General features: G+C 47.6%; 1 protein-coding gene across 1 annotated transcript in view; it reads left to right on the top strand.

The window, feature by feature from the left end:
* The window catches only part of ACOXL (acyl-CoA oxidase like), a 356,241-nt gene that overhangs the window by 9,046 nt on the left and 322,584 nt on the right, over positions 1-24,611 (top strand). Inside the window, exon 2 of the mRNA XM_052647950.1 lies at positions 16,505-16,601. Coding sequence (XP_052503910.1) covers positions 16,505-16,601 — 97 coding nt within the window. The remainder of the gene's footprint in view (positions 1-16,504; positions 16,602-24,611) is intronic.

Here is a 24,611-nt window from a genome sequence, read left to right as displayed (position 1 = left end):
ATTTTAGTATGTAAAGATATGACTTGTTTTTCTTCCTCTTGCCTGGAAGTTTCTGAGACTTTGTTTTTAGCACTGGCTCTGTGGCATTTTACTGTGTTGTGACTTGATGGTGGTCTCTTTCTCTTTCATTGTTGGGGGCATGCCGGGGGCTCCTTTAATCTGAAAACTACTGTTCTTCAGCTCTTTGCACTGCTATCTTATCTGAACTCTGATTCAGATGTCAGACCTCTGGGGCTTGTCTTCTAGTTTCCTAATCTTTTCTTTCTTGTTTTTCATCTCTTTACCTTTTCATTTCTTTTTCCTGGCAGACTTTCTCAACTTTATCTTCCAACTTCTCTCGAGTCATTTAAAATAACTACTGTCGTAATTTTCAAAGTTTCTCTAAGTCTCTTGTTCCTTTTCTAGAACATCTGTTCTTGTTTTCTGGTTGCCAAATGTCTTATTTCTTGGGAATACTTGATGGTGAGTTCTGAGATGTTTCTTTCTATTTTCTGCCTTGTCTCTGTTTCTTGAGTTCCTTTCTTCCCCCTTTGTACTTTTGACCTCTGTTTTTCATGTTTGAGGCTTTTGTTAAATGTCTGGTCAACCTTGGGTGTTTGTTCAAAATCGGAGTGAAGTGAGTAATATGAATAAGTACTGGTTTATAAACAAGCAGGGTTCTTGGCCCCTGACCAAGACTTTCTTGATCAGAGAGGACCTTCCTTTCCAGGGCAGGTTAGCATTAGTGTTGTGTTTTGGTCAGGGTTAGTCCCTGAGGATGGATGTATAGAGAATGAAGGACAGGTGACAAGTCCGGGTGCCTGAAAAGATGGTTGGTGAGCTGGTCTCCTCCATATGTGACTTTAGGCTGATTGGAAAACTAAGCTCCTCTTCTGTATGAAATTTTAAAAAGCTGTGAACTCATAAAAACAGAATAGAATTGTGGTTAGCAGGGACTGGTGGTAGGGGGAATAACAGGGATGTTTAAAGGAACAAACTGTGGCCGACAGATGGCACAGTACAGCGAGGATGGACAGTGATATTGTGTCATGAATGTCAAACGTGCTAAAGACGAGGGTTTCTTTTCTTATTGAAGTAGAGTTGATTTACAGTGTTGTGTTAGTTACTGGTGTGCAGCCAAGTTAATATATACTCTTTTCATAATGGTTTATTACAAGAGATTGAATATAGTTCCCTATGCTATATCGTTGGGCCTTGTTGTTTATGCATTTTATATATAGTAGTTTGTATCTGCTAATTCCAAACTTCTCGGAGAAGGCAATGGCAGCCCACTCCAATACTCTTGCCTGGAAAATCCCATGGACCGAGGAGCCTGGTGGGCTGCAGTCCATGGGGTTGCTAAGAGTCGACTCGACTGAGCGACTTCACTTTCACTTTTCACTTTCATGCATTGGAGAAGGAAATGGCAACCCACTTCAGTGTTCTTGCCTGGAGAATCCCATGGACGGGGGAGCCTGGTGGGCTGCTGTCTCTGGGGTCGCACAGAGTCGGGCATGACTGCAGTGATTTAGCAGCAATCCCAAACTTCTAATTTATCCTTTTCCTATCCCTTTTCTTCTTTGGCAACCATACATTTCTTCTCTGTATCTGTGAGCCTGTCTTTGTTTAGTAGGTGATATCGCATGATATTTGCCTTTCTCTTTCTGACTTGTTTCCCTTAGTGTGATAATTCCCGAGTCCATCCATATATGTCCATATGTGTATATGGACCACATCTTCTCTGTCCGTTTATCTGCTGATGGACACTTTGGTTGCTTTGGTGTCCAGACTACAAATAGTGCTACTATGAACGTTGGGGTGCTGATTCCCACCCCCCCTTCTTTTTTTATAAAGTTAGCATAAATTGTGCTAACAGTATACTCTTTAGACCACTGGAGGAGGAAACAACAACCCACTCCAGTATTCTTGCCCGGAAAATCCCATGGGCCTGGGAACCTGGCGGGCTGCAGTCCACGGGGTCACAAAGAGTCAGACACAGCTTAGCAACTGAGCACACACTCTTTAGACATACCTGGATATGTGAGAAACTCTATAAAATGAAAGTAAAGGACTGCTAAACCAAGGTTTAAAAGGGTTGGCAGGCGAGGGCTGAGAGATGAGCGGTGAGGGTGGGGGCAGGGAGGGGGACACATGGGCGTGGTTTTTGGTTACTGGCTGCTTCTCTGACTGGATGAAGGTGTTTATCACAATTTTAAGATAATGATTTAGACTGTGTTGCCTCCCAGTTATGGTTGTAAAAGGCAGAATTGTTTTCTGGTTGGACCAACAGTTGGAAGGAAAAAAAAATGAACTATTAATAACCAAGAGTGTGTCCTCAGGATCCTGGCAGAAACAAAGACAGGCAGTGACCGGGAGAGACTGAGAGAGAGACAGACCTAGAGAAAGGCACTACAGCTCGTGCCGGTAAAGGTCAGGCGGCTCAGTGGGCCCGCTTCCCTTCTCCGGGCTCTATTCAAGGATTGCAGTTGGCGACATGCTTTCCGTATTCGATTGCTCATCTGACTCTCAAAGGTGATAGTAGTGAAGTTTAGAAAGGGCATGCTAGTGTGCTCAGTCACTCGGTCGTGTCTGACTGTTTGTGACCCACGGACTGTAGCCCGCCAGGCTCCTCTGCGGAGTGGGTTGCCGTGCCCTCCCCCAGGGGATCTCCCCGCCCCAGGGACTGAACCCAGGTCTCCCGCGTTGCAGGAGGATTCTTTACTGTCTGAGCCACCAGGGAGCCCTGTAAAGGGCAGAGATGGGGACTCCCCGGTGGTCCAGGGGTCAGGACCTCGCCTCCCAATGCAGGGGGGGTGGATTTGATCCCTGGTCAGGGAGCCAAGATCCCACATGTCTTGTGGCCAAAAAACCAAAACATAAAACAGAAGCAATATTGGGAGAAATTCAATAAAGACTTTAAAATGGATCATATTAAAAGGTCCTTAAACAAAAAGGGCATAGTCCTAGCTTCCTTTTCTTTAGAGAGGAGAGGAGAGAGAGAGTGTAGAGGTGGGATCTGCAGGGTTTGAATTACAGTCAATACATCCCGTATACTAATTTAACGTGAGAAGTTTCCTTAGAGAAGATTGTGCAGAAGTCGTTTTCTGTTTCCTCACTTGTATTACTTGCCCAGTTGTGTCAGACTCTTTGCGACCCCGTGGACTGTAGCCCACTGGGCTCCTCTGTCCATGTAATTCTCCAGGCAAGAATACTGGAGTCAGTTGCCATGCCCTCCTCCAGGGGATCTTCCCAACCCAGGGATCGGGGTCTCCCACGTTGCAGGCAGATTCTTTATAGTCTGAGCCGCCAGGGAAGCCCTTCCTTATTTGCCACAGTGTTACTCCTCAAGTTGGTTCAGGAATGGTCACATGATCTGATTTCAGCCACTGAAATGGGAAGGGAGGTTTCTGAGGGGTCCAGGAAAAGGTGCTTCCTTGCTTATTTGAGAGCTCTGTTAGATGGGCAGACCTTCTCATTTTGGATAGAGTGGAGTCTGAATGTGAGGCTGACAGGTGTGCAGCCATTTTGTCACCAACAGGGAAGCCAGCCCTTGGAGGAAATGACTCAGAGAGGCAAAGTGGAGACTCCACATTCTGGTAACATGAAAAGCCACAGAGTCCATGTGCCCCGAAGCCTGCGCTGTGTTCCTCATCCCCAGCTCCATGAAGCAGTAAGTCCCCTTTATGGTCCAGGTCACTGTGAGTTGGGTTTCAACCAAATTTGTGGTCCTTAAGCAAAAGCACCCCAATTAGTTTGCTTTTCTTTCACTTTAGTTTCAGTTGCAGAGACAGGAAAACACAGCTTACCTTGGTTTCGGGTGCAGAGGCTGAAAGGCAGGAGCCGGGGCGATGCTGGCTGGAGTCCGTGGCTCTGCTTGCCCCACGTCCACATGAACTCTGGCCGCCGTGTGGCCTTTGGAGCTTTGGGTGCATGGCCCACTGCTCAGCAGCCAGGCTGGAAGAGAAGGGCTCTTCTTGGCTTCTGGCCCGGTCCAGGCCACCCTCACTGGCCTATCTGGCCACTGCTGTTGCCTTTTCTTGACATGCCACTGGGCTGGGTCACCCAGCAGAACCACGTGGGTGGGAGTGGGAGCCTGCTAAAGACAGGGTCGGGGGATGTGGCCCAGGAAAGGAAGAGCCCGTGTGGGACAGACAGCACTGGGCACCCCTCCTCGGCTTCCTCCTGAGCCCCTGGGTCACTGCAGGGAGTGAAGGATGGCTGGGAAGGGCACCTCGGAAGCCAGGTCAGGCATTCTCACCTTGAGTAGGGCACTTAGTGCTGCCTGTTAAGTTCCTTCCATGTTCCTCTGGCCGTGAGTTGGATCTGAAGTTGGGCAATATCTTGGCTTTTCTGGGCAGAGATTTGCTGACTGATTCCAAAAGGGTGTTTTGTATGAAAGAAACCCATGTCTGTGTAGAGAGGCTAGGGTCATGGGTACTCATTGCTTGCTGCCTCGGAGGGGCTGCGACTTTGGAGGGAAGCAGGCCTATTTTCTAACCAAGGTCATTCTGACTATGTCTAGAGACCTCAGAACTGATGCTGTTCTTGGGGGGGAGGCCCTCCCACAATCCTCTGCCCCCTTCTCTCCCTCCTAGAGAGCTGAGATTCTTCTGTGTCGGTGTGGATGTTTTTATTCTTATTTACCTTGCTGCACTGAGTTTCAGTGGCATACCTTGTCTTTCTAAGTTCCCTTCTGTCCATCCTCTGCTTTACAACGATGTCCAAGTGAGAACGTCTGTACTCGGTCCTCTCTCCATGAGCAATGCTTTGCTGGTGGGTTGATTCCAGGAGCAGAGACTGATTCTTACATAGCTGTGACTGTGACAAGGGGGATCCTGACTGTGACAAAAGGAGATGACACTGCTGATTAATGATCACTCACCCTTCTCTTCACAGCAACAGCTCTATGGACCACATGCAAACCTCTGTTTCTTCGACACTATCTACTGGCTTACTGTGGGGCTTCCCAGGTGGCACAGTGGTAAAGAATTTTCCTGCCAGTGCAGGAGATATAGGAGATGCAGGTTCAATCCGTGGCTGGTCAGGAAGATCCCCTGGAGAAGGAAATGGCAACCCACACCAGTATTCTTACCTGGAGGATTCCATGGATAGAGGAGCCTAGTGGGCTACAGGCCATGGGCTCACAAAGAGGTAGACATGCCTGAGTGATGGAATATTCACACATGGGCTTATTGTGAGAACTTAGACATCATGGGAGACCCTAGAACCCCGGGATCTCTCCCCAGCCTCTCCTGGCAGCCATGGCAGTGTTGATCTCCACTTGGCCCTTTGGGGACCCCAGGCCCTAAAGTCCAGGGGATCATTGGGCCCTGAGGGAATCTCCGTGGCCATTTTCCAAGTTCCCTTTTACCTGTACATGGACAGGTGGGTGGACAGGTAGCTCTCAGGGTCCAGCAGGGGACCCTGGCTCCTGTGCACGTTTGACTCCCTAAGGGTGCCTCCTGCACACTCGGCGAATGGATCTATTTTTGAAAATGATGGATTTTCCCTCTGGATCTTCTACTGTGAGTTTGTGTGCCGTAATGTTCAGAAAAAGACCCCGATGCTGGGAAAGATTGAAGGCACAGGAGAAAAGGGCAGCAAGAATCAGATCTTTGGATAGCATCACCAACTCAATGGCCATGAATCTGAGCAAACTCTGGGAGATAGTGAAGGACAGGGAAGCCTGGTGTGCTGCAGTCTATGGGGTTGCAAAAAGTTGGATGCAACTTAGCGACTGAACGATGACAACGATATTCGGGTGGCGCAGTGGTAAAGAATCCTCCCGCCAATGCAGGAGGTGCAGGTTGGATCCCTGGGTCAGGAAGATCCCCTGGGGAAGGAAATGGCCACCCACTCGAGCATTCTTGCTTGTGAAATCCCACGGACAGAGAAGCCTGGTGGGCTACAGTGCTTGGGATCGCAAAGAGTCGGACACAACTGGGCTTGCGGCACACACACGCACACAAGGCCACTCCAGAGACACCCTTTGAGTCACCAAAGGTTTCACTGTAGTTGGACACAAGGCGCCCCGTAAGCCAGCAGACACCACCCTCCTGTGGTCAGAGTAGACCTTAGGAGGGAGTCAGGCCTGATTATACTTGTAGACCATGGGGCTGGGCATCCTCCAAGACCCTGACCTGTTGGCCACAAACCCATCCTTGCTTTCTTAGCTAATCTCTCAGGGGCCAAAAAGAAGGCTGAGTGCCAAAGAATTGATGTTTACAGACTGATGCTGAAGAAGACTCTTGAGAGTCCCTTGGACAGCAAGGAAATTAAACTGATCCTAAAGGAAATCAACCCTGATTATTCATTGGAAGGACGGATGCTGAAGCTAAAGCTCCAATACTTTGGCTACCTGATGCAAAGAGCTGACTCGTTGGAAAAGACCCGACTCATTGGAAAAGACCCTGATGCTGGGAAAGACTGAGATTGGGAGAAGGGGATGACAGAGGTTGAGATGGTTGGATGGCATCACTGACACAATGGACATGAGTTTGAGCAAACTCTGGGAGGCAGTGAAGATCAGGAAAGCCTGGTGTGCTGCAGTCCATGGGGTCACAAAGAGACACAACTGATCGACTGAACAACAACAGGGGCCACTCCCATCAGCACCTCTCACATGAACCCTAAAAAGTAACCCTTCTTGTTTGAAGCTTCAAGTCTCATTTCTCAGCCAATCGCCATCCTGGAGGTTGAGATTGAGTGGTGACCCGGACCAATCACAAGCCGCCCTCGGGCGGGGCTGACACAGCCTCCCCAGGATCCTGGTGGGGAAGGAAGAGCCCGCAGCAGTCGGCGCCATGTGCCTTCACCTAATGACAGGCATGCCCGAGTCTGGTGACAGCTTGTATTTTCATCTTGCGAGACCGAGACCGTATCTGTTCCTGTCCCCCGCTCCCTCTGCACTGCCTCCCCTCGGCTCCCTTCCTGCTCACCTTCCTCCCCTTTCCTCCTTCCCTCCCCTCCCTCCCCCTCCCTCCCCGGGACTTCCTCTCTCTGCCCACAGACACCCCACTCCTCAGCCTACCCTGCACAGCCACTGGGTACTCGCTGCTCTGCCTTCTCTCAGCTCCTCCCGACCAAGCCAAGTAAAGGTAATTGCTAAACCCAAGGCTCCCCATTCCAGAAAACCACCAGGCCATCCCAGGGAGGGAACGCCCATCCAGCCACTTGAAGTCTGATGATAACAGGTGAACTGCCTGCAGGGCCCCTCTTCCTCTTGCTTTGTCTTCCATGCTGGACTCCAAGCCCTTTGAGCGTGGGAACTGGCCTGGCTTCCTTTGAGCATTGAGATGGAGCAGACGCTTTAGCAAAAGCTCAGGAAGGAAGGGGAAAAGCCAGGATGGAGGGGGAGGTTCCCTTCCATCAGTTACACGGTCACTCAGTTCCTCGGTCACTTGGGGTGGGGAGCCAGGATGCAAGGATGGGGTCTAGAACTGCCTCCTTCAGGAATTCCTGTGAGGTTTTTGTCTTCAAGGAAGGACTTTCCTTCCTCTTCTTCCCTTTCCTCTCAATATTCATAGCCTTTTTTTCCCACCTGCAGCCTCTGTGCTTTGCTCATCAGCTAAGGTATTGGGTTGGCCAGAAGTTCATTTGGGTTTTTTCATAAGATGTTATGCAAAAATCAGAACGAACTTTTGGACATCTTCCCAGTTGAGGGAACTTCATGGCCTACATTAAACCGCAGCACTTAGAAACCACCCCCTTTGCATCTTCTCAGGCGCCTGCTGGCTCCGGGCCTTCAGCCTTTGACAGTTACCGCAAGATGATTCAACAGTTTCTTTTTCATTCACCAGTCTACTCATTCACCAGGCTGTGTGTGGGGTTCATGGGGTGGTGCCCAGGTTTGGGGGTCGGAGGTCGAGTTGTGATCACGTTGTTTGCTAGAAGGCGGATGGGCCCTGTGCTGGCTGCCTCTGAGGGGGTCCTGTGTGCTCGCAGTGGGGTACACCTGGATTTTTAATAGAAATAGAGCATTCTTTGGTGTTTTTTTTTTTTTAAATAGTGAAAGATGAATATCAGTTGGAGTGATATTTTTATCAGCCAGACAAAAAATAAAAGATAATTACAATTGCAAGCCATAACAGGAACATGAGTAACTTAACAATATAAAACAGTTACATACAATTTAGGGAGTCAAGCAGAGTGATGTGGTAAGTGGAAGGGCATACATGCATGTGCTTTCATCTGTCCAGCCAGTCTGTGTTTTTTGGTTGGTGCATTTAATCCATGTACATGTAAGGTGACTATTGATATGTATGATTCTACCCATTTTCTTAATTGTTTTGGGTTGGTTTTTATAGGTCTTTTCCTTCTCTTGTGTTTCCTGTCTAGAGAATTTCCTTCAGCATTTGTTGTAAAGCTGGTTTGATGGTGCTAAATTCTCTTTTAACTTTTGCTTGTCTGGAAAGCTTTTGATTTCTCCAAGATAAAGCATTTTTGATTCTTGCTATTTTCAGAGAGAAGAGGGAGTTTGTTCGGGGCTGAGCTGGAGGTGTCTCCAGAAGCAGATTGCCAAAGAGATCAGGATAAAGGCGTGGATTATTGGAGCAGAGCACTGCTGGGAAACCAGCGTTGGTTTTCAAGTTCTTGTTAGTTTTTCATTCTAGAACGTCTGTGTTGCGTGGAGACACACGGTGATCTCCAGGCACCAGGGATGTCCTTTGTCATGAGCATTCAAATTAGGTATCTGAAGGTGTGCTTTCCCTTAGACCAAAACTGATTTTGATTTGGAGTTGGAGAAAAACACCCACCACTGCTTTTAAAAAATGATTTGTGTGTGTATATGTGTTTTAATATACAAAGGTCTTTTTTGGTGGTGGTGTTGTCTTGCTTGTCTCTTTTTATTCTATTTTAAAATTAATTTTTATTAAAGTCTAGTTGCTTTACAGTGTCGTGTTAGCTCTGCTGCTGCTGCTGCTGCTGCTAAGTCGCTTCAGTCATGTCCGACTCTGTGCGACCCCATAGACGGCAGCCCACCAGGCTCCTCTGTCCCTGGGACTCTCCAGGCAAGAACACTGGAGTGGGTTGCCATTTCCTTCTCCAATGCATGCATGCATGCTAAGTTGCTACAGTTGTGTCTGACTCTGTGAGACTCCAAGGACAGCAGCCCACCAGGCTCCTCTGTCTCTGGGATTCACCAGGCAAGAACACTGGAGTGGGTTGCCATGTGTTAGCTTCTACTGTACAGCAAAATGAATCACTCATTCATATATATGTACGTATCAAGATTGCTGGGAGAAATATCAGCAACCTCAGATATGCAGATGACACCACCCTTATGGCAGAAAGTGAAGAAGAACTATAAGAGCCTCTTGATGAAGGTGAAAGAGGAGAGTGAAAAAGTTGGCTTAAAGCTCAACATTCAGAAAACAAAGATCATGGCATCTGGTCCCATCACTTCATGGGAAATAGATGGGGAAACAGTGGAAACAGTGTCAGACTTTATTTTTGGGGGCTCCAAAATCACTACAGATGGTGACTGCAGCCATGAAATTAAAAGATGCTTACTCCTTGGAAGGAAAGTTATAACCAGCCTAGATAGCATATTCAAAAGCGGAGACATTACTTTGCAAACAAAGGTCCATCTAGTCAAGGCTATGGTTTTCCCAGTGGTCATGTGTGGATGTGGGAGTTGGACTGTGAAGAAGGCTGAGCATTGAAGAATTGATGCTTTTGAACTGTGGTGTTGGAGAAGAGTTTTGAGAGTCCCTTGGACTGCAAGGAGATCCAACCAGTCCATCCTAAAGGAGATCAGTCCTGGATGTTCTTTGGAAGGACTGATGCTAAAGCTGAAACTCCAATACTTTGGCCACCTCATGCGAAGAGTTGACTCGTTGGAAAAGACTCTGATGCTGGAAGGGATTGAGGGCAGGAGGAGAAGGGGATGACAGAGGATGAGATGGCTGGATGGCATCACTGACTCAATGGACAAGAGTTTGAGTGAACTCCGGGAGGTGGTGATGGACAGGGAGGCCTGGAGTGCTGGGATTCACAGGGTCGCAAAGAGTCAGACACACTGAGCAACTGAACTGAACTGAACTGAACTGATGTATATGCATATACATGCGTCTGTACATACATACCAGGGCTTCCCTGGTGTCTCAGACGAGAAAGAATCTGCCTGTGATGCGGGAGACCTGGGTGTGATCCCTGGGTCAGGAAGATCCCCCAGAGAAGGGAGTGGCTACCTGCTCCAGTGTCCTTTCTTTAACAATGTGTTTGTTGGTGGCTGTGCTGGGTCTGTGTTGCTGCGACGGCTTTCCTCTAGCTGTGGCGAGCGGGGGATGCTCTCTCGTTGCTGTGTGCGGGCTTCTCATTGCAGTGGCTTCTCCTGTTGCGGAGCGCAGGCCCTGGGGTGCAGGGCTCAGTAGCTGCAGTTCCTGGGCTCTGGAGCACAGGCCCAGTTGTGGTGGTGGACTACCCGAGGCATGTGGGATCTTCCTGGATCAGGGGTTGAGCCCGTGTCTCCTGCATTGGCAGGTGGGCTCTTTACCACTGAGCCACCAGGAAAGCCCCATTCCAGTATTCTTGCCTGGAGAATTCCATGGACAGAAGAGCCTGGCGGGCTCTGTAGTCCATGGGGTCGCAAAGAGTCAGACGCCACTGAGTGACTAACACTTTTATTTTCTTTCGTATATATATCCCTTCTTTTTTCATGTATCTTCTCTTCCTAACACTTGTCTCTTTTTTTAAAATGGACTTTTCATTTTGAAATACTTCTCAATTGATAGGAAAGTTGAAGATGTAATACAGAGAGTTCCCATCACCCTCTTAGCAAGTTTCCCCTGTTAACATTTTACAGAACCACGGGACATTTGCCGAAATGAAGAAGGCAGCCTTGGTCCGTTGCCGTGAACTCAGTCCTAGACTGCTTAGGTTCCATCGTTTCCGCATGGTGGCCTCTTTCTTTTCCAGAACATGTGCTTCATTGCCATAGCTCCTTCGTCTCCTCTGGGCCGTCGGAAGAAGACAAAGAGAGGCAAAGAAAGACAATTCCTCTTCTTTCCCTGTGTTTCATGACCTGACACTTTCGAGAAGTATTGGTCAGATATTATGTTGCATGTCCTTCCCTCTGGGCTTGTCTGATGTTTCTCTCACCTTTAGGCTGAGGTTATGAGTTCTGGGAAAGTGTGTGAGGGGGAGTGGCCTTCTCGTCACGTCATATGATTTGATATGATACCATCATATCACATCACACCAGTCACACCATATCATATCACACCATGGTATACATCCTGTCAGTGTGGCTCGGATTTTTTCCTTTTGCTGTAAAGTACGATGAAATACGAAATGATCAAGCGTACACTCTCAGAATCTCGGCAAATACGTTCACCCAGGTAACTCAAACCTCTATCAAAGTAGAGAACATTACGATCAAGCTGAAGTTCAGGCCATCTGATGCGAACAGCTGACTCATTGGAAAAGACCCTGATGCGGGGAAAGATTGAGGGCAACAGGAGAAGGGGATGACAGAGGATGAGATGGCTGGATGGCATCACCGACTCAATGGACATGAGTCTGAGCAAACAGTGGGAGATGGTGAGGGACAGGTAAGCCTGGTGTGCGGCAGTCCATGGCATTGCAAAGACGGACACGACTTTGTGATTGAACAACACCACCCCTATCAGCCTGGAAAGCTCCCCCGTGCCCCTCTCATGCCCTCCCCACCTCTGCCCTGCCCTCCAGGAGACAGCCACTCTTCTGCTTTGGCTCCTGCTGTGTGTTGGTTTTGTTTGTTTTAGAATTTAATAGAAATGGAATCTTACAATGTGTTCACACAGCATATTTTTTGTGGTGTAATAATTCAATTTAATCCCATAAAGCAATGAAAATGCATGAACCACAGCTACAGTAGACACTCAGGATGAATCTTATTAGCCACGTTGAGTGAGAGAAGCCAGACACAAGAGATGACGTCGTGACTAATCCCATTTCTTTCATATTCAAAAGTGTCAAAAATAATTCGTGGCGTTACAGGTCAGGAGGGCAGCTAGCATGGGCAGGAGAGAGGGTGTGCTCAAGAGAGAGGCCACGGAGGGAGTCAGCTGATGTGCTGTGATTTCCATGGACTTGGCTGGGATTATACAGGGGGGTGTAATCTTTGTGAGAATTCATTAGGCTATACTTTTATGACTGTTGCTTTGTTCTTGGTGTATTACATATTATTAAAATGCTTATAATATAAGATACTAGTTTATGCCCATCAGTTGTATGTGTGTGTGTGTGTGTGAGTGTATTTGATGAGGCCATGTGTATTCCCTATCTGTTGATGCATAGCTGCTGCTGCTAAGTTGCTTCAGCCGTGTCCGACTCTGTGCGACCCCATAGATGGCCTCCTACCAGGCTCCTCTGTCCCTGGGATTCTCCAGGCAAGAACACTGGAGTGGGTTGCCATTTCCTTCTCCCGTGCATGAAAGTGAAAAGTGAAAGTGAAGTCGCTCAGTCGTGTCCGACTCTTAGCGACCCCATGGACTGCAGCCCACCAGGCTCCTCCGCCCATGGGATTTTCTGGGCAAGAGTGCTAGAGTGGGGTGCCATTGCCTCCTCCAATTGATGCATAGCAAATTACCTCAAAACTCAGCAGCCAGTTTCTGTCGGTCAGGAATTTCACAGCATCTTAGCTGGGTCTTCCATGACGTTGCATGTAGGGTGTTGGTTGGGGCTGAAGGTGTATAACGGTTTGGCTGGGGCTGAAGGTGTATAAAGGTTTGGCTGGGGCTGGCAGAGCCACCTCAGAGGCGGGGCACTCACATGGCTAGTTGGCTGGAGACCTCAGCATCTCCCCGGGTGGATTTTTCTATCAGGCTGCTTGAGTGTCCACATCATGGTTTATGGCTTCCTCCAGAGTGAGAGATCCCAGAGAGTCCAAAACAGTGTTTTCTAGATTAATACACGCCATTTATACGTATCAGTAGTGCATTCCTTGCGCTTCCCTGGCGGCTCAGCGGTAAAGAATCTACCTGCAATGCAGGAGACCCAGGTTCGATCCCTGGGCCGGGTAGATCCCCTGGAGAAGGAAATGGCTCCCCACTGCAGTATTCTTGTCTGGGAAATCCCATGGACAGAGAAGCACATACACAGTACATTCCTTTTTATTGCTATGTAATATTCCATTTTATGACTAGATCATAATTTATCAGTTCTGTTAGTTAGTGAATGATGGCTGTCTGGATGCTTTCCAGTTTGGGGCTCTTATGAATAAAGCTGATACGAACATTCTTCTACAAGAATTTTTAAAAGAATGTTTATTTATGTGTCTGGCTGGCTCGATCTTAGTCGCAGCACTTGGCACCTTTGATCTCCGTGGCGGCGTGTGGCTTTTTTAGTTGCAGCGTGTGGGGGTTTTAGCTGCAGCCTTCAAACTCTTAGATGTGCACCGGGGGTCTAGCTCTCTGATCAGCGGTTGAACCTGGGCCCCTTGCACTGGGAGTGCAGAGTCTTAGCCCCTGGACCACCAGGGAAGTCCTGAGGTCGGCTTTTTGCCACTCGACACAGTGCTTGGAGGTCCATCGCCGTGGCCATGTATGTCAGTTGCTCACTGCTGTTCATTGCTGTATCGTGCTCATCTGTATGAATGTACCACAGTTCATCTGTTCCCTAATCGAGGGACATTTGATTATGTCTGGTCTTTGGTGATTACAATTAAAGTTGCTATAAACATGCATGGATAAGTGTTTGCGTAAAGGAAGGGCGTCATTTCTCTCTGGTGAATACCCAGGAGTGGAATTGCTGAGTTGTAAACTCAAGTGTGTGTTTAACTTCATGTTCCTGTTGTTCAGTCACTAAGTTATGTCCGAGTCTTTTCGACCCCGTCCACTGCAGCATGCCAGGCTTCCCTGTCCTGCGCTATCTCCTGAAGTTTGCTCAGTCTCATGGTGATTGAGTTCATGATGCCATCCAACCATCTCATCTTCTGTCGTCCCCTTCTCCTCCTTTCCTCAATCTTTCTCAGCATCAGGATCTTTTCCAATGAGTCAGCGCTTCTCATCAGGTCGCCAAAGTATTGGAGCTTCAACATCTGTCCTTCCAGTGAATAGTCAGGGTTGAATTCCTTTAGGATTGACTTCCTAAGACACTGTTAAACTTTTCCAGAGAGGCTGTAGCATTTTTTTCAAAATTCCCACTACTAGTGAACAAGAGATCCAGTTACTCTCTGTCTTCTTAACAAGAACTTGATATTCTCAGTGTTTTTTATTTATGGTTCAGCTTTTAAATTAGAGTCTCATAGTCTGGTCCTAATTCCACAGGTGGAACTGCCCAGCGAGGCACTGTCTTACTAATCCTTATGCTGGGCGCCCATCCCCACATGACTCTGAGGAACAGTGAAGCTCCTGTCGTTTGCTTTTGTTCTTGCCTGTAATGATCCTAGCTCAGGGGTTTTCAAGCTTGCTGTTAATGATAGAACCATGTTTAAAAAGCTAAGTCCTACACAGGCCACCAATAGAGAAGTCAGATGGTGGAGCTGCTGGGAGTAGAGGCGGCCCTCTCTGTGCCCCATCCCCACCCCAACAGCTGTCCCCGAGGTGCTGCCCAGCACACGAGTCCCAGCTCTTACTCAACTCTCATGCCATCTACCCAGGACCTGCCAGCCCTCTTAATCCCTTAGGACCTCTCTCTGCCACTTATGGCACAGACATAAAAATATTTGCCAAATCTTCATATCTTACAGACCCAAGAAGACAGAAAAGAGAAATTATATCTGTTAAAGTACCAAAAACCATTGTTATTTATGATTTATACCTTGTGTGTGTATGTGTGCTGAGTCTGCCTGACTCTTTGTGACCCCATGGAGTGTCTCCTGCCAGGCTCCTCTGTCCCTGGAGTTTTCCAGGAAAGAATATTGGAGTGGGTTGCCATTTCCTCCTCCAGGGCATCTTCCGGACCCAGGGGTTGAACCCCAGTCTCCTTCACTGGCAGGTGGATTCTTTGTATCACTGCGCCCCCTGGGAAGCCCAGTAATCTTAGTAGGCCACCTTAAATGCTAAATACCGTTTGTATAACAAAGCTTCCCAGGGGGTGCAGTGATAAAGAATCCACCTGCCGGTGCAGGAGATACGAGTTCAATCCCTGGGTCAGAAAGATGCCCTGGAGTAAGAAATGGCAGCCCACTCCAGTATTCTTGCCTGGAAAATTCTGTGGACAGAGGAGCCTGGTGGGCCTCAGTCCATGGGGTCACAAAGAGTCGGACATGACTGAACACAAGAACAAACAGAAAGACTGAGGTTGCTAAGTGTAGAGACTGATATTTAAAAGCACAAAATTCACAAACAAACATGTATGTATCATGGGAGAGCTTGAGATATTCCTGAAACCCTGACTTTTCCATCACAGAGATAGTTTCCTTTTTGCTTGAAAAGCATTAGCAATTTAGACATTAATATTATGATAAGCAGATGTTCAAGCTTTCAGGAGGACAGATTCTAAGATTTTTTTCATCCAGCTTTGCTGCTGCTGCTACTGCTGCTAAGTCACTTCGGTTGTGTCCGACTCTGTGCGACCCCATAGACGGCAGCCCACCAGGCTCCGCCGTCCCTGGGATTCTCCAGGCAAGAACACTGGAGTAGGTTGCCATTTCCTTCTCCAGTGCATGAAAGTGAAAAGTGAAAGTGAAGTCGCTCAGGTATGCCGGACTCTCAGCGACCCCATGGACTGCAGCCCACCAGGCTCCTCTGTCCATGGGACTCTCCAGGCAAGAGTACTGTCTTTGTTAAATAGTAATTCCTTGGCGTGGCTGTTGAAGTGAAGAACAAGCGCCACCTAGTGGTTATATTTAAGTGTACAGGTCAAAATAATAAAACATTTTGGAATATGTATCCTTTAACTTACATGCTAGCAAGATTATGCTCAAAATCCTTCAAGCTAGACTTTTAGCAGTCTATGAACTTTCAGATGTACAAGCTGGGTTTAGAAAAGGCAGAGGAACCAGAGATCAAATTGCCAACATTCATTGGATTGTGGAGAAAGCAAGGGGATTCCAGAAAATCATCTTTCTCATTGGAGGATAATTGCTTTACAATGTTGTTAATTTCAGCTGTACAGTAGTGTGAATCAGCTGTAAGAATAAATATGTCCTCTCTCTCTGAGGCTCCCTCCCCTTTCCCCCTGACCCCATCCCTCTAAGTCAGCACAGGGCACTGGACCGAGCTCCCTGTGTGATAGAGCAGGTTCCCACTGGCCCTTTGTCTCACCCGTGGGGGTGCATGCATGCCAGTCCCAACCTCCCAGCTCGTCCCGCCCTCCCCTCTCCGCGCCCCCCACCCCGTCCACACGTCCATCTCGAAGTCTGCATTTCTGTTCCTACCCTGCAAATACGAACCCTTCCTTTCTTTCCATTTTGACCCCCTGTATTGACCACACAGCCTGTGTCACACACACACTGGCCTCCTTTGACACACAGTGTCAAACAAGAGCTACAGGGAGACCCAGCAAAGATGTCTGTTCTGACAGAACCCTGAGTCCAAAGGCTCCGTTCACGGTCTGTTCAAGGTCTTCACACCTATTTTGTATCCATTTGTCACAGGTATGATTTGAGTCTGGACGAAATGAGAACTTTGACATTTCAGAGAGTGACGTTTACCATGGGTCTACCTCTGTTAAAACGTGCAATTCAGGATCAGGTGAGTCTCACTGTTATTATGGTGTAAAGTGTGTGAACGAATGAGAGAGAGACAGAGAGAGAAAAAGATTTTGTTTTGCTCTGTTTGCTTTTTGCGACTTGTAGAAGGAAGCACATTAATTTTGTCCTGGGGGAAGCAGACAATTTGGTCGATATGGGAGTGGCTCCCTCACCCTCCTTTTCTCCCTTCTTCCTGTTAATCTAATTGACATTCACTTCTCTCAAGCCAACAGGCCAGGAAGTAGGAGAATCAGCAAAGGTAGTGAAATATTTGTTCACAAAACAAATATGATTTGGGGTTGCAAATTCAAATATCTGAGAAATATAATAATAAATAAAATAATAAAAATAGATCCATTTTACAGGCTCTTCAAGCATTTTAATCTTGTCAAAAATGGATGAGTCTTGTTTGACTAAAAATTGCCATTCTCAACGCAGTGAAATTATTTTAGTCAATTTAGCCTTGCTAAAAAGAGAGAAGGAAAGAAGCAAAGAAAATGTGAGGAGAGGATTCCTTTGTGAGGCTAGCATTAGGAGCTCTATATTTACCGAAGTTTAAGTCCATTCCATATAGTCCATTAAGTTCATTCCATATAGTCAAAGCTATGGTTTTTCCAGTAGTCTTGTATGGATGTGAGAGTTGGACCATAAAGAAGGCCAAGTCCAACAGAACTGGTGCTTTTGAACTGTGGTGCTGGAGAAGACTCTTGAGAGTCCCTTGGACTGCAAGAAGATCAACCCAGTCAATCTTAAAGGAAATCAACCCTGAATATTCATTGGAGGGACTGATGCTAAAGCTGAAGCTCCAAAACTTTGGCCACTTAATGCGAAGAGCTGACTCATTGGAAAAGACCCCGATGCTGGGAAAGATTGAGGGCAGGAGGTGAAGGGGGTGACAGAGGATGGGATGGTTGGATGGCATCATGGACTCAATGGCCATGAGTCTGAGCAAACTCTGGGAGATAGTGAAGGACAGGAAACCCTGGTGTGCTAGAGTCCATGGGGTCACAAAGAGCTGGACACGACTTAGTGACTGAACAGCGACAACAAGGTCCGATCATGCAGCTTCATAGCTTCCTTAAACCTAATGTTTTATGCAGGAACAATATGCCTCTTGGGGAGACCCCTGGGGGAGGGCCCTGAACTGGCGCTGCTGAGAAGCTGAATGTATTCTGCAGTGAGCCCGGCCCCCTTTCTGCCCCCCGTGGTTTGTAGAGGGAGAGGCTGAGGACCGAACTGGTGGGAGTCTTGCCCATTCGGGAGACCACGGGGCATTGATTCTCTGTGGAATGCGAATCAGAGCCAGTGAGGGCATGAGGTCATTGGTTGAGACCAGATCCCACCCCCTCACCCACCTTGGCTGGCTCTCTGTCCTGGGGAGGCAGGGACAGAAGTCAGCATCTTCTCATCAGGAGGGAGTTACAGGCAGAGCTTTGGTATCTCCTGGTGAGGTCCTGCAGTCCCTCTGAGGTGATGGGGCACAGCATTGCCACCCTTAGATGGAGAGCATGTGCAAAGAAACACCCACAGAACAGGGTGGCGCACGCTGGGCAAAGCCTGGAAAATAGTTTTGCACCAATCAGAACATACTGGCAAAGTAGATGTCCAAACTGGTGAATTGCCTCTAAATGGAACATACATTTAGAAGTGAATACAACCAACCAACCAACCAATTAACCTATCAACCAACCTACCAGCCAGACAACCTACCAACCTGCCAACTAATGACCAACCAAGAAAACAACCAACCAACCAACCAACTAACCAACCAACCAGTCAACCTACCAACCAAACAACCTACCTACCAACCGGCCAACTAACCAACCAACCAACCAGCTAACCAACCTACCAACCAACAAAATAAACAACCAGCCTACCAACCAACTAACCAACAAAACAAACAGCCAACCAAATTACCAAGCAAACAGCCCACCAACGAACCAACCAAACGTAAAGAAACCCTAATTCCTCTTTGCTTTAGCTGCTTTCTCCATCACAGCCTGGCCTCCAAATGCATCCAGCCTGGGGCTGGGGGGAAGGTAAAAACTTGACATGGGGGCCAGTCTCCTGCCCCTTTAATTAGCCCATTATGTCTAAGGCTTAACTTAGTGTCAAAATTCAAGACCCGGACGTGAGAGTTGATCCTGTAATGAGGTTTGCCAGTTTCAGCCCGACCCCCATGTCTGAAGGCATAGCCTGTGCACTCTTGCTCCCCATGAAGCATGTGAAGGCCTGCATCCAATTACCTTCCTGTTTCCTTGGCTCCCTCTGAGGTCCTCAGCAGCCAGACAGCTCTGTCCTGGATGATTAGGTATGATTCCTCTGGGAGGCACAGGATTGGCCTTGGATGATCCTTCCAGTTCATTTCTGTTACTTATTTCAAGCTGTTTGGCACTTCTCTTGGTGTGAATTAGCAAAAGTCAAAAAGCCTGAAGGAAATTAAACTAGTCGGTCATCGGTCACCAGGGTACAGGCTCCTCTTGGGGGACGGGTGTCCGAAGATTCAGCAGCAGATCTGTTTGTAAAGACTCAAATTCCACCCCGTGAACAGCTGGAGTAGCTGTCCACAGCCAGTAATTCTAGAAGAAGTGTTGCATGATTCATCCATGATTTATCCACTTCCTGAAATTATTGAGTCATGGCTGCACTGCCCGTTCAGAGAGTGGTCCAAGTCCTTCCATCTTTCCCTGGCCCTCGTGTTACTCTTAACTTTTGGGGACGATCTGATGAGCACCCAGGCAGAGGGCGGCGTGTAACATGTGATGATGATGTTCCTGAGGACGAACGAGGAGTGAGCCGCATTTGTCTCAAGTCTCGGCAGACAGCCCACAGGCTGAGAAGAAGCCATTAAAATGTTTCCACACTGTCTTCTCCCCTCTGCCATCTGCAATGGATTAGAGATGTTTCGATAATTTAAAAAGGAAAACAGTATCTGACCTTGACTACAGAGCATATACACTTGCACATGTGCGTGCACACACACACACACACACACACACACACACTGAATAATCTCATTGCACCTTTTTGACTCTTCCTGCACCCGTTTCCAGCAACATTGTCTTTGTGCCCCTCAGTCAACTCTCTCCTCTCTCCCTGAGAATTCAGAACCAGGTCCTGGGTGGTGGAAGTCCTGGCTCCCAGAATTTCTGGATGAAGACGCAGAGGACCCTGTTGGGACATCTATTTTGTGGACGCACTGGGACTGGACCCTGTCCCCTTCCTTGGGTGCCTGGTCCCATCTCCTCAAACGCTTGTCCATGGAGGCTGGTGATCTGCACCCAAATCACCATAACTAGTAACAGCAGCTCACGTTTACTAAATTCGTATTTTGTGCCAGTTACAGCTCTACGAACTTTGAATGGATGATCTCATTTACTATTCCTGACATCCTTAAAGGTAGTCTCATTTTACAGATGAGTAAACTGAGGCTGAGGAATTGACCAGAGGTCGTAGGGAATGGAAACCCACTCCAGTATTCGTGCCTGGAAAATCCCATGGACGGAGAAGACTGGCAGGCTACAGTCCAGGGGGTCGCAAAGAGCTGGACACGACTGAGCGACGGAGCATATGTGCTCACGCATGCAAGGAGCAAGCTGTATGTGTAACTAGTGGGGCACAGATTCAGAGCCAGGGCGGTTGCTTCCTGAGCCCACTCAGATCTGGTGATTTCACTCCAGGGTGCACTTAGAATCCCCTAAAGGAGCTTTCCAAACTCTTGCCATCCAGGATGTCGGCCAGGCCAATCAGATCAGCATTTACATCTTTCAGGTGATGCAGGCTGCATCCTGGCTTGAGTACTGAAGCACTGACCTTCTTTCTCGGTACCCCGTGCTGTCTCTCTAGATTGTTCCCATTCAGCATTTGGTCCCTGCCAATCATGGTTCATATCAATAACCTCAGATGTGCAGATGACACCACCCTTATGGCAGAAAGCCAAGAGGAACTGAAGAGCTGTTGATGAAAGTGAAAGGGGAGAGTGAAAAAGCTGGCTTAAAACTCAACATTCAAAAAACTAAGATCGTGGCATCTGGTCCCATCACTTTATGGCAAATAGATGGGGAAACAATGGAAACAGTGACAGACTTTATTTTCTTGGGCTCCAAAATCACTGCAGATGGTGACTGCAGCCATGAAATGAAAAGACGCTTACTCCTTGGAAGAAAAGCTATGACCAACCTAGACAGCATGTTAAAAAGCAGAGACATTACTTTGCCAACAAAGGTCCATCTAGTCAAAGCTGTGGTTTTTCCAGTAGTCATGTATGGATGTGAGAGTTGGACTATAAAGAAAGCTGACCTCTGAAGAATTGATACTTTTGAAGTTTTGTGTTGGAGAAGAGTCTTGAGAGTCCCTTGGACTGCAAGGAGATCCAATCAGTCCATCCTAAAGGAAATTGACCCCGATTATTCATTGGAAGGACTGATGTTAAAGCTGAAACTCCAGTACTTTGGCCACCTGATGGAAAGAACTGATTCACTGGAAAAGACCCTGATGCTGGGAAAGATTGAGGGCAGGAGGAGAAGGGGATGACAGAGGATGAGATGGTTGGGTGGCATCACTGACTCGATGGACTTCAGTTTGAGCAAGCTCTGGGAGTTGGTGATGGACAGGGAAGCCTGGTGTGCTGCAGTCCATGGGGTGACAAAGAGTCAGATATGACTGAGTGACTGAACTGAATCATGGTCGGGGCTGACTCAGGGATACTTCATCTTAATATTTCCCTTTCCCAGGAGGGAGCCAGTGGGACTCAGGCTATTCCTGGCCTGAGTGTAGGAGGAATGGGGATGGGTATCTGGATAATGGAGCCCCACTGCACCCGTGACTGCCTCCTCCACCCCCACTTCTGCCGTCTTCTCTCCCACCTGAGCTCTTCTCATCCTAACATGAGCCACGTGGGCTGTGGGTGTGGTAGCATCTTTATTATCTAAGCCAGTGATTCTCAAAGCATAATCCGAGGACCCCTCGGGGTTACTCCAGACCCTTTCACATCTTGATTCTACCTGAAAAGTAGACGTCAGCTGCCTGCAAGCTTGACAGCAGATTTTCATCATCAACGGCAACTGAAACAGCATAGAGCAGAACACGGAGCACAGAAGCAGGCTCGAGAGGCCTGCTGGCCTTTATTAAGCCAGATGCTAAAGCAATTTGTAAAAATGCAAAACAATACCATTCTTCTCATTGATTATTTTTTGGCTTGAAAATGATGGTTGTTTTTTGTAAGAATTTTGTCGTTTACATTAACAAGTAATAGGTTCATTATTGTTTTTAAATGAGTAAATATTTTAGAAATTCTCAGCTTTAATTGTGTGGCAACTTGATAGATACAACCTGTGTAAACAAAAGCTCTCTGGAATCTGAGATAAGTTTTTTTTTTTTTCACTTTATTTTACTTTACAGTACTGTATTGGTTTTGCCATACATTGACAGGAATCTGAGATAAGTTTTAAGAGTATGTTGTTCAGTTGCCAAGACTCTTTGCGATCCCATTGACTGCAGCACACCATGCTTCCCTGTCCTTCACTATCTCCCAGAGCTTGCTCAAATTCATGTTTCCATTGAGTCGGTGATGCCATCCAACCATCTCATCCTCTGTTACCTGCTTCTCCTCTTGCCCCCAGTTTTTCCCAGCCAGGGTCTTTTCCAGTGAATCGGCTCTTCCCATCAGGTGGCCAAAGTATTGGAGCTTCAGCTTCGGCATCAGTCCTTCCAATGAATATTCAGGACTGATCTTCTTTAGAATGGACTGGTTGCATCTCCTTGCAGTCCAAGGGACTCTCAAGAGTCTTCTCCAACAACACAGTTCAAAAACATCAATTCTTTGGCGCTCAGCCTTCTTCACAGTCCAACTCTCACATCCATATATGGCTAATGAAATTATTCTTTATTATACTGTAATGATTATTTCCATGAGAATTTTAGAGACTTCCCTCGTAGCTCAGTTGGTAAAGAATCCGCCTGCAGTGCAGGAGACCCAGGTTTGGAAATGGCAAACCCTGGAGAAGGACCCTGGAGAGCCTGGAGAAGGAAATGGCAACCCACTCCAGTATTCTTGCCTCTTCTTGCCTGGGAAATCCCATGGACAGAGGAGCCTGGTGGGCTACAGTGCATGGGGTCACAAAAGTCGGACACAAGTTAGTAACTAAACCACCACCATACTGTAATTATTATTTCAATCAGGATTTTAGATAGTGTCTGTTTGGTATGGTTTGGGTTTTTATATTTACAGACCTATCTGGGGCAAGGGGTGGTCAGATCTGGAGTGGAATAAGCTTCAAAAGTCAGCTCCCCTTAGAAGGCGTCTGGGAGTGGGGATCACTACTGCTTTCTTCATGAACCCTGAGAAAAGGAGCAGTCTTTTCCAGGACGCCAGTACACTGATGCTGTCGGCGTGTTGCAGGAAAGGACCTGAGCGGGGATATGCCAGGGGGCTGAGGCTGTCCCCCACCCCGCTGGCCCCACCCGGGCCCACTCTGTTGCCCACCATTGCCATCACGACGACCAGGCACACCTGCTCCACCCACCCTGGGACTGGCCCCTGACTCCTTTGCGCTCTTGGCTCCCACACCCTGGCCTTGGCTCTGCCCTTGGCCCCCCGGCTTCTATTCGTACCAGCACCTGGGGGCCTGACAGGGTGCCGTGCGCTGGGCCTTGCGTGCTGTCTCTGGCAGGAGGCCCTGTCCCAGCTCCAGCTCCATGACCTGGGCCCTGGCCGCCTGGCCAGCACTTTGGTTGGGTCAGCCCTGACCCCGTGGGAAGCCCTGGAGGATTTGAGCAGAGATGACCGGACAGAGTGAGGGCCTGTTTACAGAAGTTCCTCTGTGTAGATTGGCACTTGAACAGGGTTGTCATCTGTGACGGCTGCAGGGGTTCTTTGCAAGGGTGGGCCAGGGGGTGAGCTAGGACCCGCCCAGGGACTCCACTGCAGCTGTGGGCTTGGTCCTATTTATTTATTGCACTGGAAACCATCCTGCATATTGGAAATTTCTCATTTTAAGGCACAATGATTCTTCTTGCATTGAACTATTATGTTAAACATAACAATAGTGATTATCTGTTATCATTTGCTAAGTCCCTGCTATGTGCCAAGAGAGGTGAGTCATTCATTTTACGATCATTTATTGAATACCTACTACAAAGTAGTTTGAGAGGCAGTGAACAAAACAGGCAAAAATATTCCTGCATTACGGAGTTTACATTTTAGGCAGCAAACTAATAAAAAAGTAAATTTATGTCAGATGGTTGTCGATGTTAGAGATAAAAATTGAGCATGGTAAACTGGAAAAGAACCCTATCTCTGTCCACAGATGATACGATTTTTTAATGTAGAAAACCCTAAAGATTCCATTAACAAACTGTTAGAACTGATAAACAAATTCGGTAAAGTTGCAAGGTACACAATCCATCACTCTTTTCCGTTAAAATTCATATAAAATAATGCACTTCCCATTAAGAGCTAAGTAAGCTCATGAATCAGGCTGGTAATGTCAATACGGTACATTCTTCAATGGGTGCTGTCAGTATTGGTAAATTATATGATTACACTAATCATCATAAAAATTTCCAAGGCAGCTAGGAGTTTGGTAGGAAGCATATGCTGCCAAGAGAAGAGGCATTAAATTTAAGGCAAGAATTTGGAAAATCTGAAGCTGTCCAAATGCTGCAGTGATGTTGTGACAGGTGAAAAATGTCTTTGGACAGAGCCATGGGAATGTCATTTTCCGTCATTCCTCTACTGGGCTTTCCTGGGGTAGTCAAGGCCTTTGGGGAGGACAGAAGCACAGTGGCGACAGGCAGCCTTTGTTACAGAATTCTCCCAGCACTGTGCTCAGCGACCCCATTCTGTGGCCTTAGGGGAGAATCAGCCAAGAATAAGGAACAGCTGAGAGCAAGAAGGGTCAGATGTGGGGGCCGCAGTGAGAATCCTGGATTTGTTTTGCAAAGGTAACTGCAGTCATAGGAGGGTTTTCTCAAGGCTGGATTGGGAAGAGGAAGTAGGGAAGCACAGCTT

This window comes from Budorcas taxicolor, chromosome 11, assembly GCF_023091745.1.
Source record: "Budorcas taxicolor isolate Tak-1 chromosome 11, Takin1.1, whole genome shotgun sequence".
In the NCBI taxonomy this organism is placed as follows: Eukaryota; Metazoa; Chordata; class Mammalia; order Artiodactyla; family Bovidae; genus Budorcas; species Budorcas taxicolor.
Note: the sequence above shows the minus strand (reverse complement) of the source record. Positions and strands in the feature narration are given on the sequence as shown.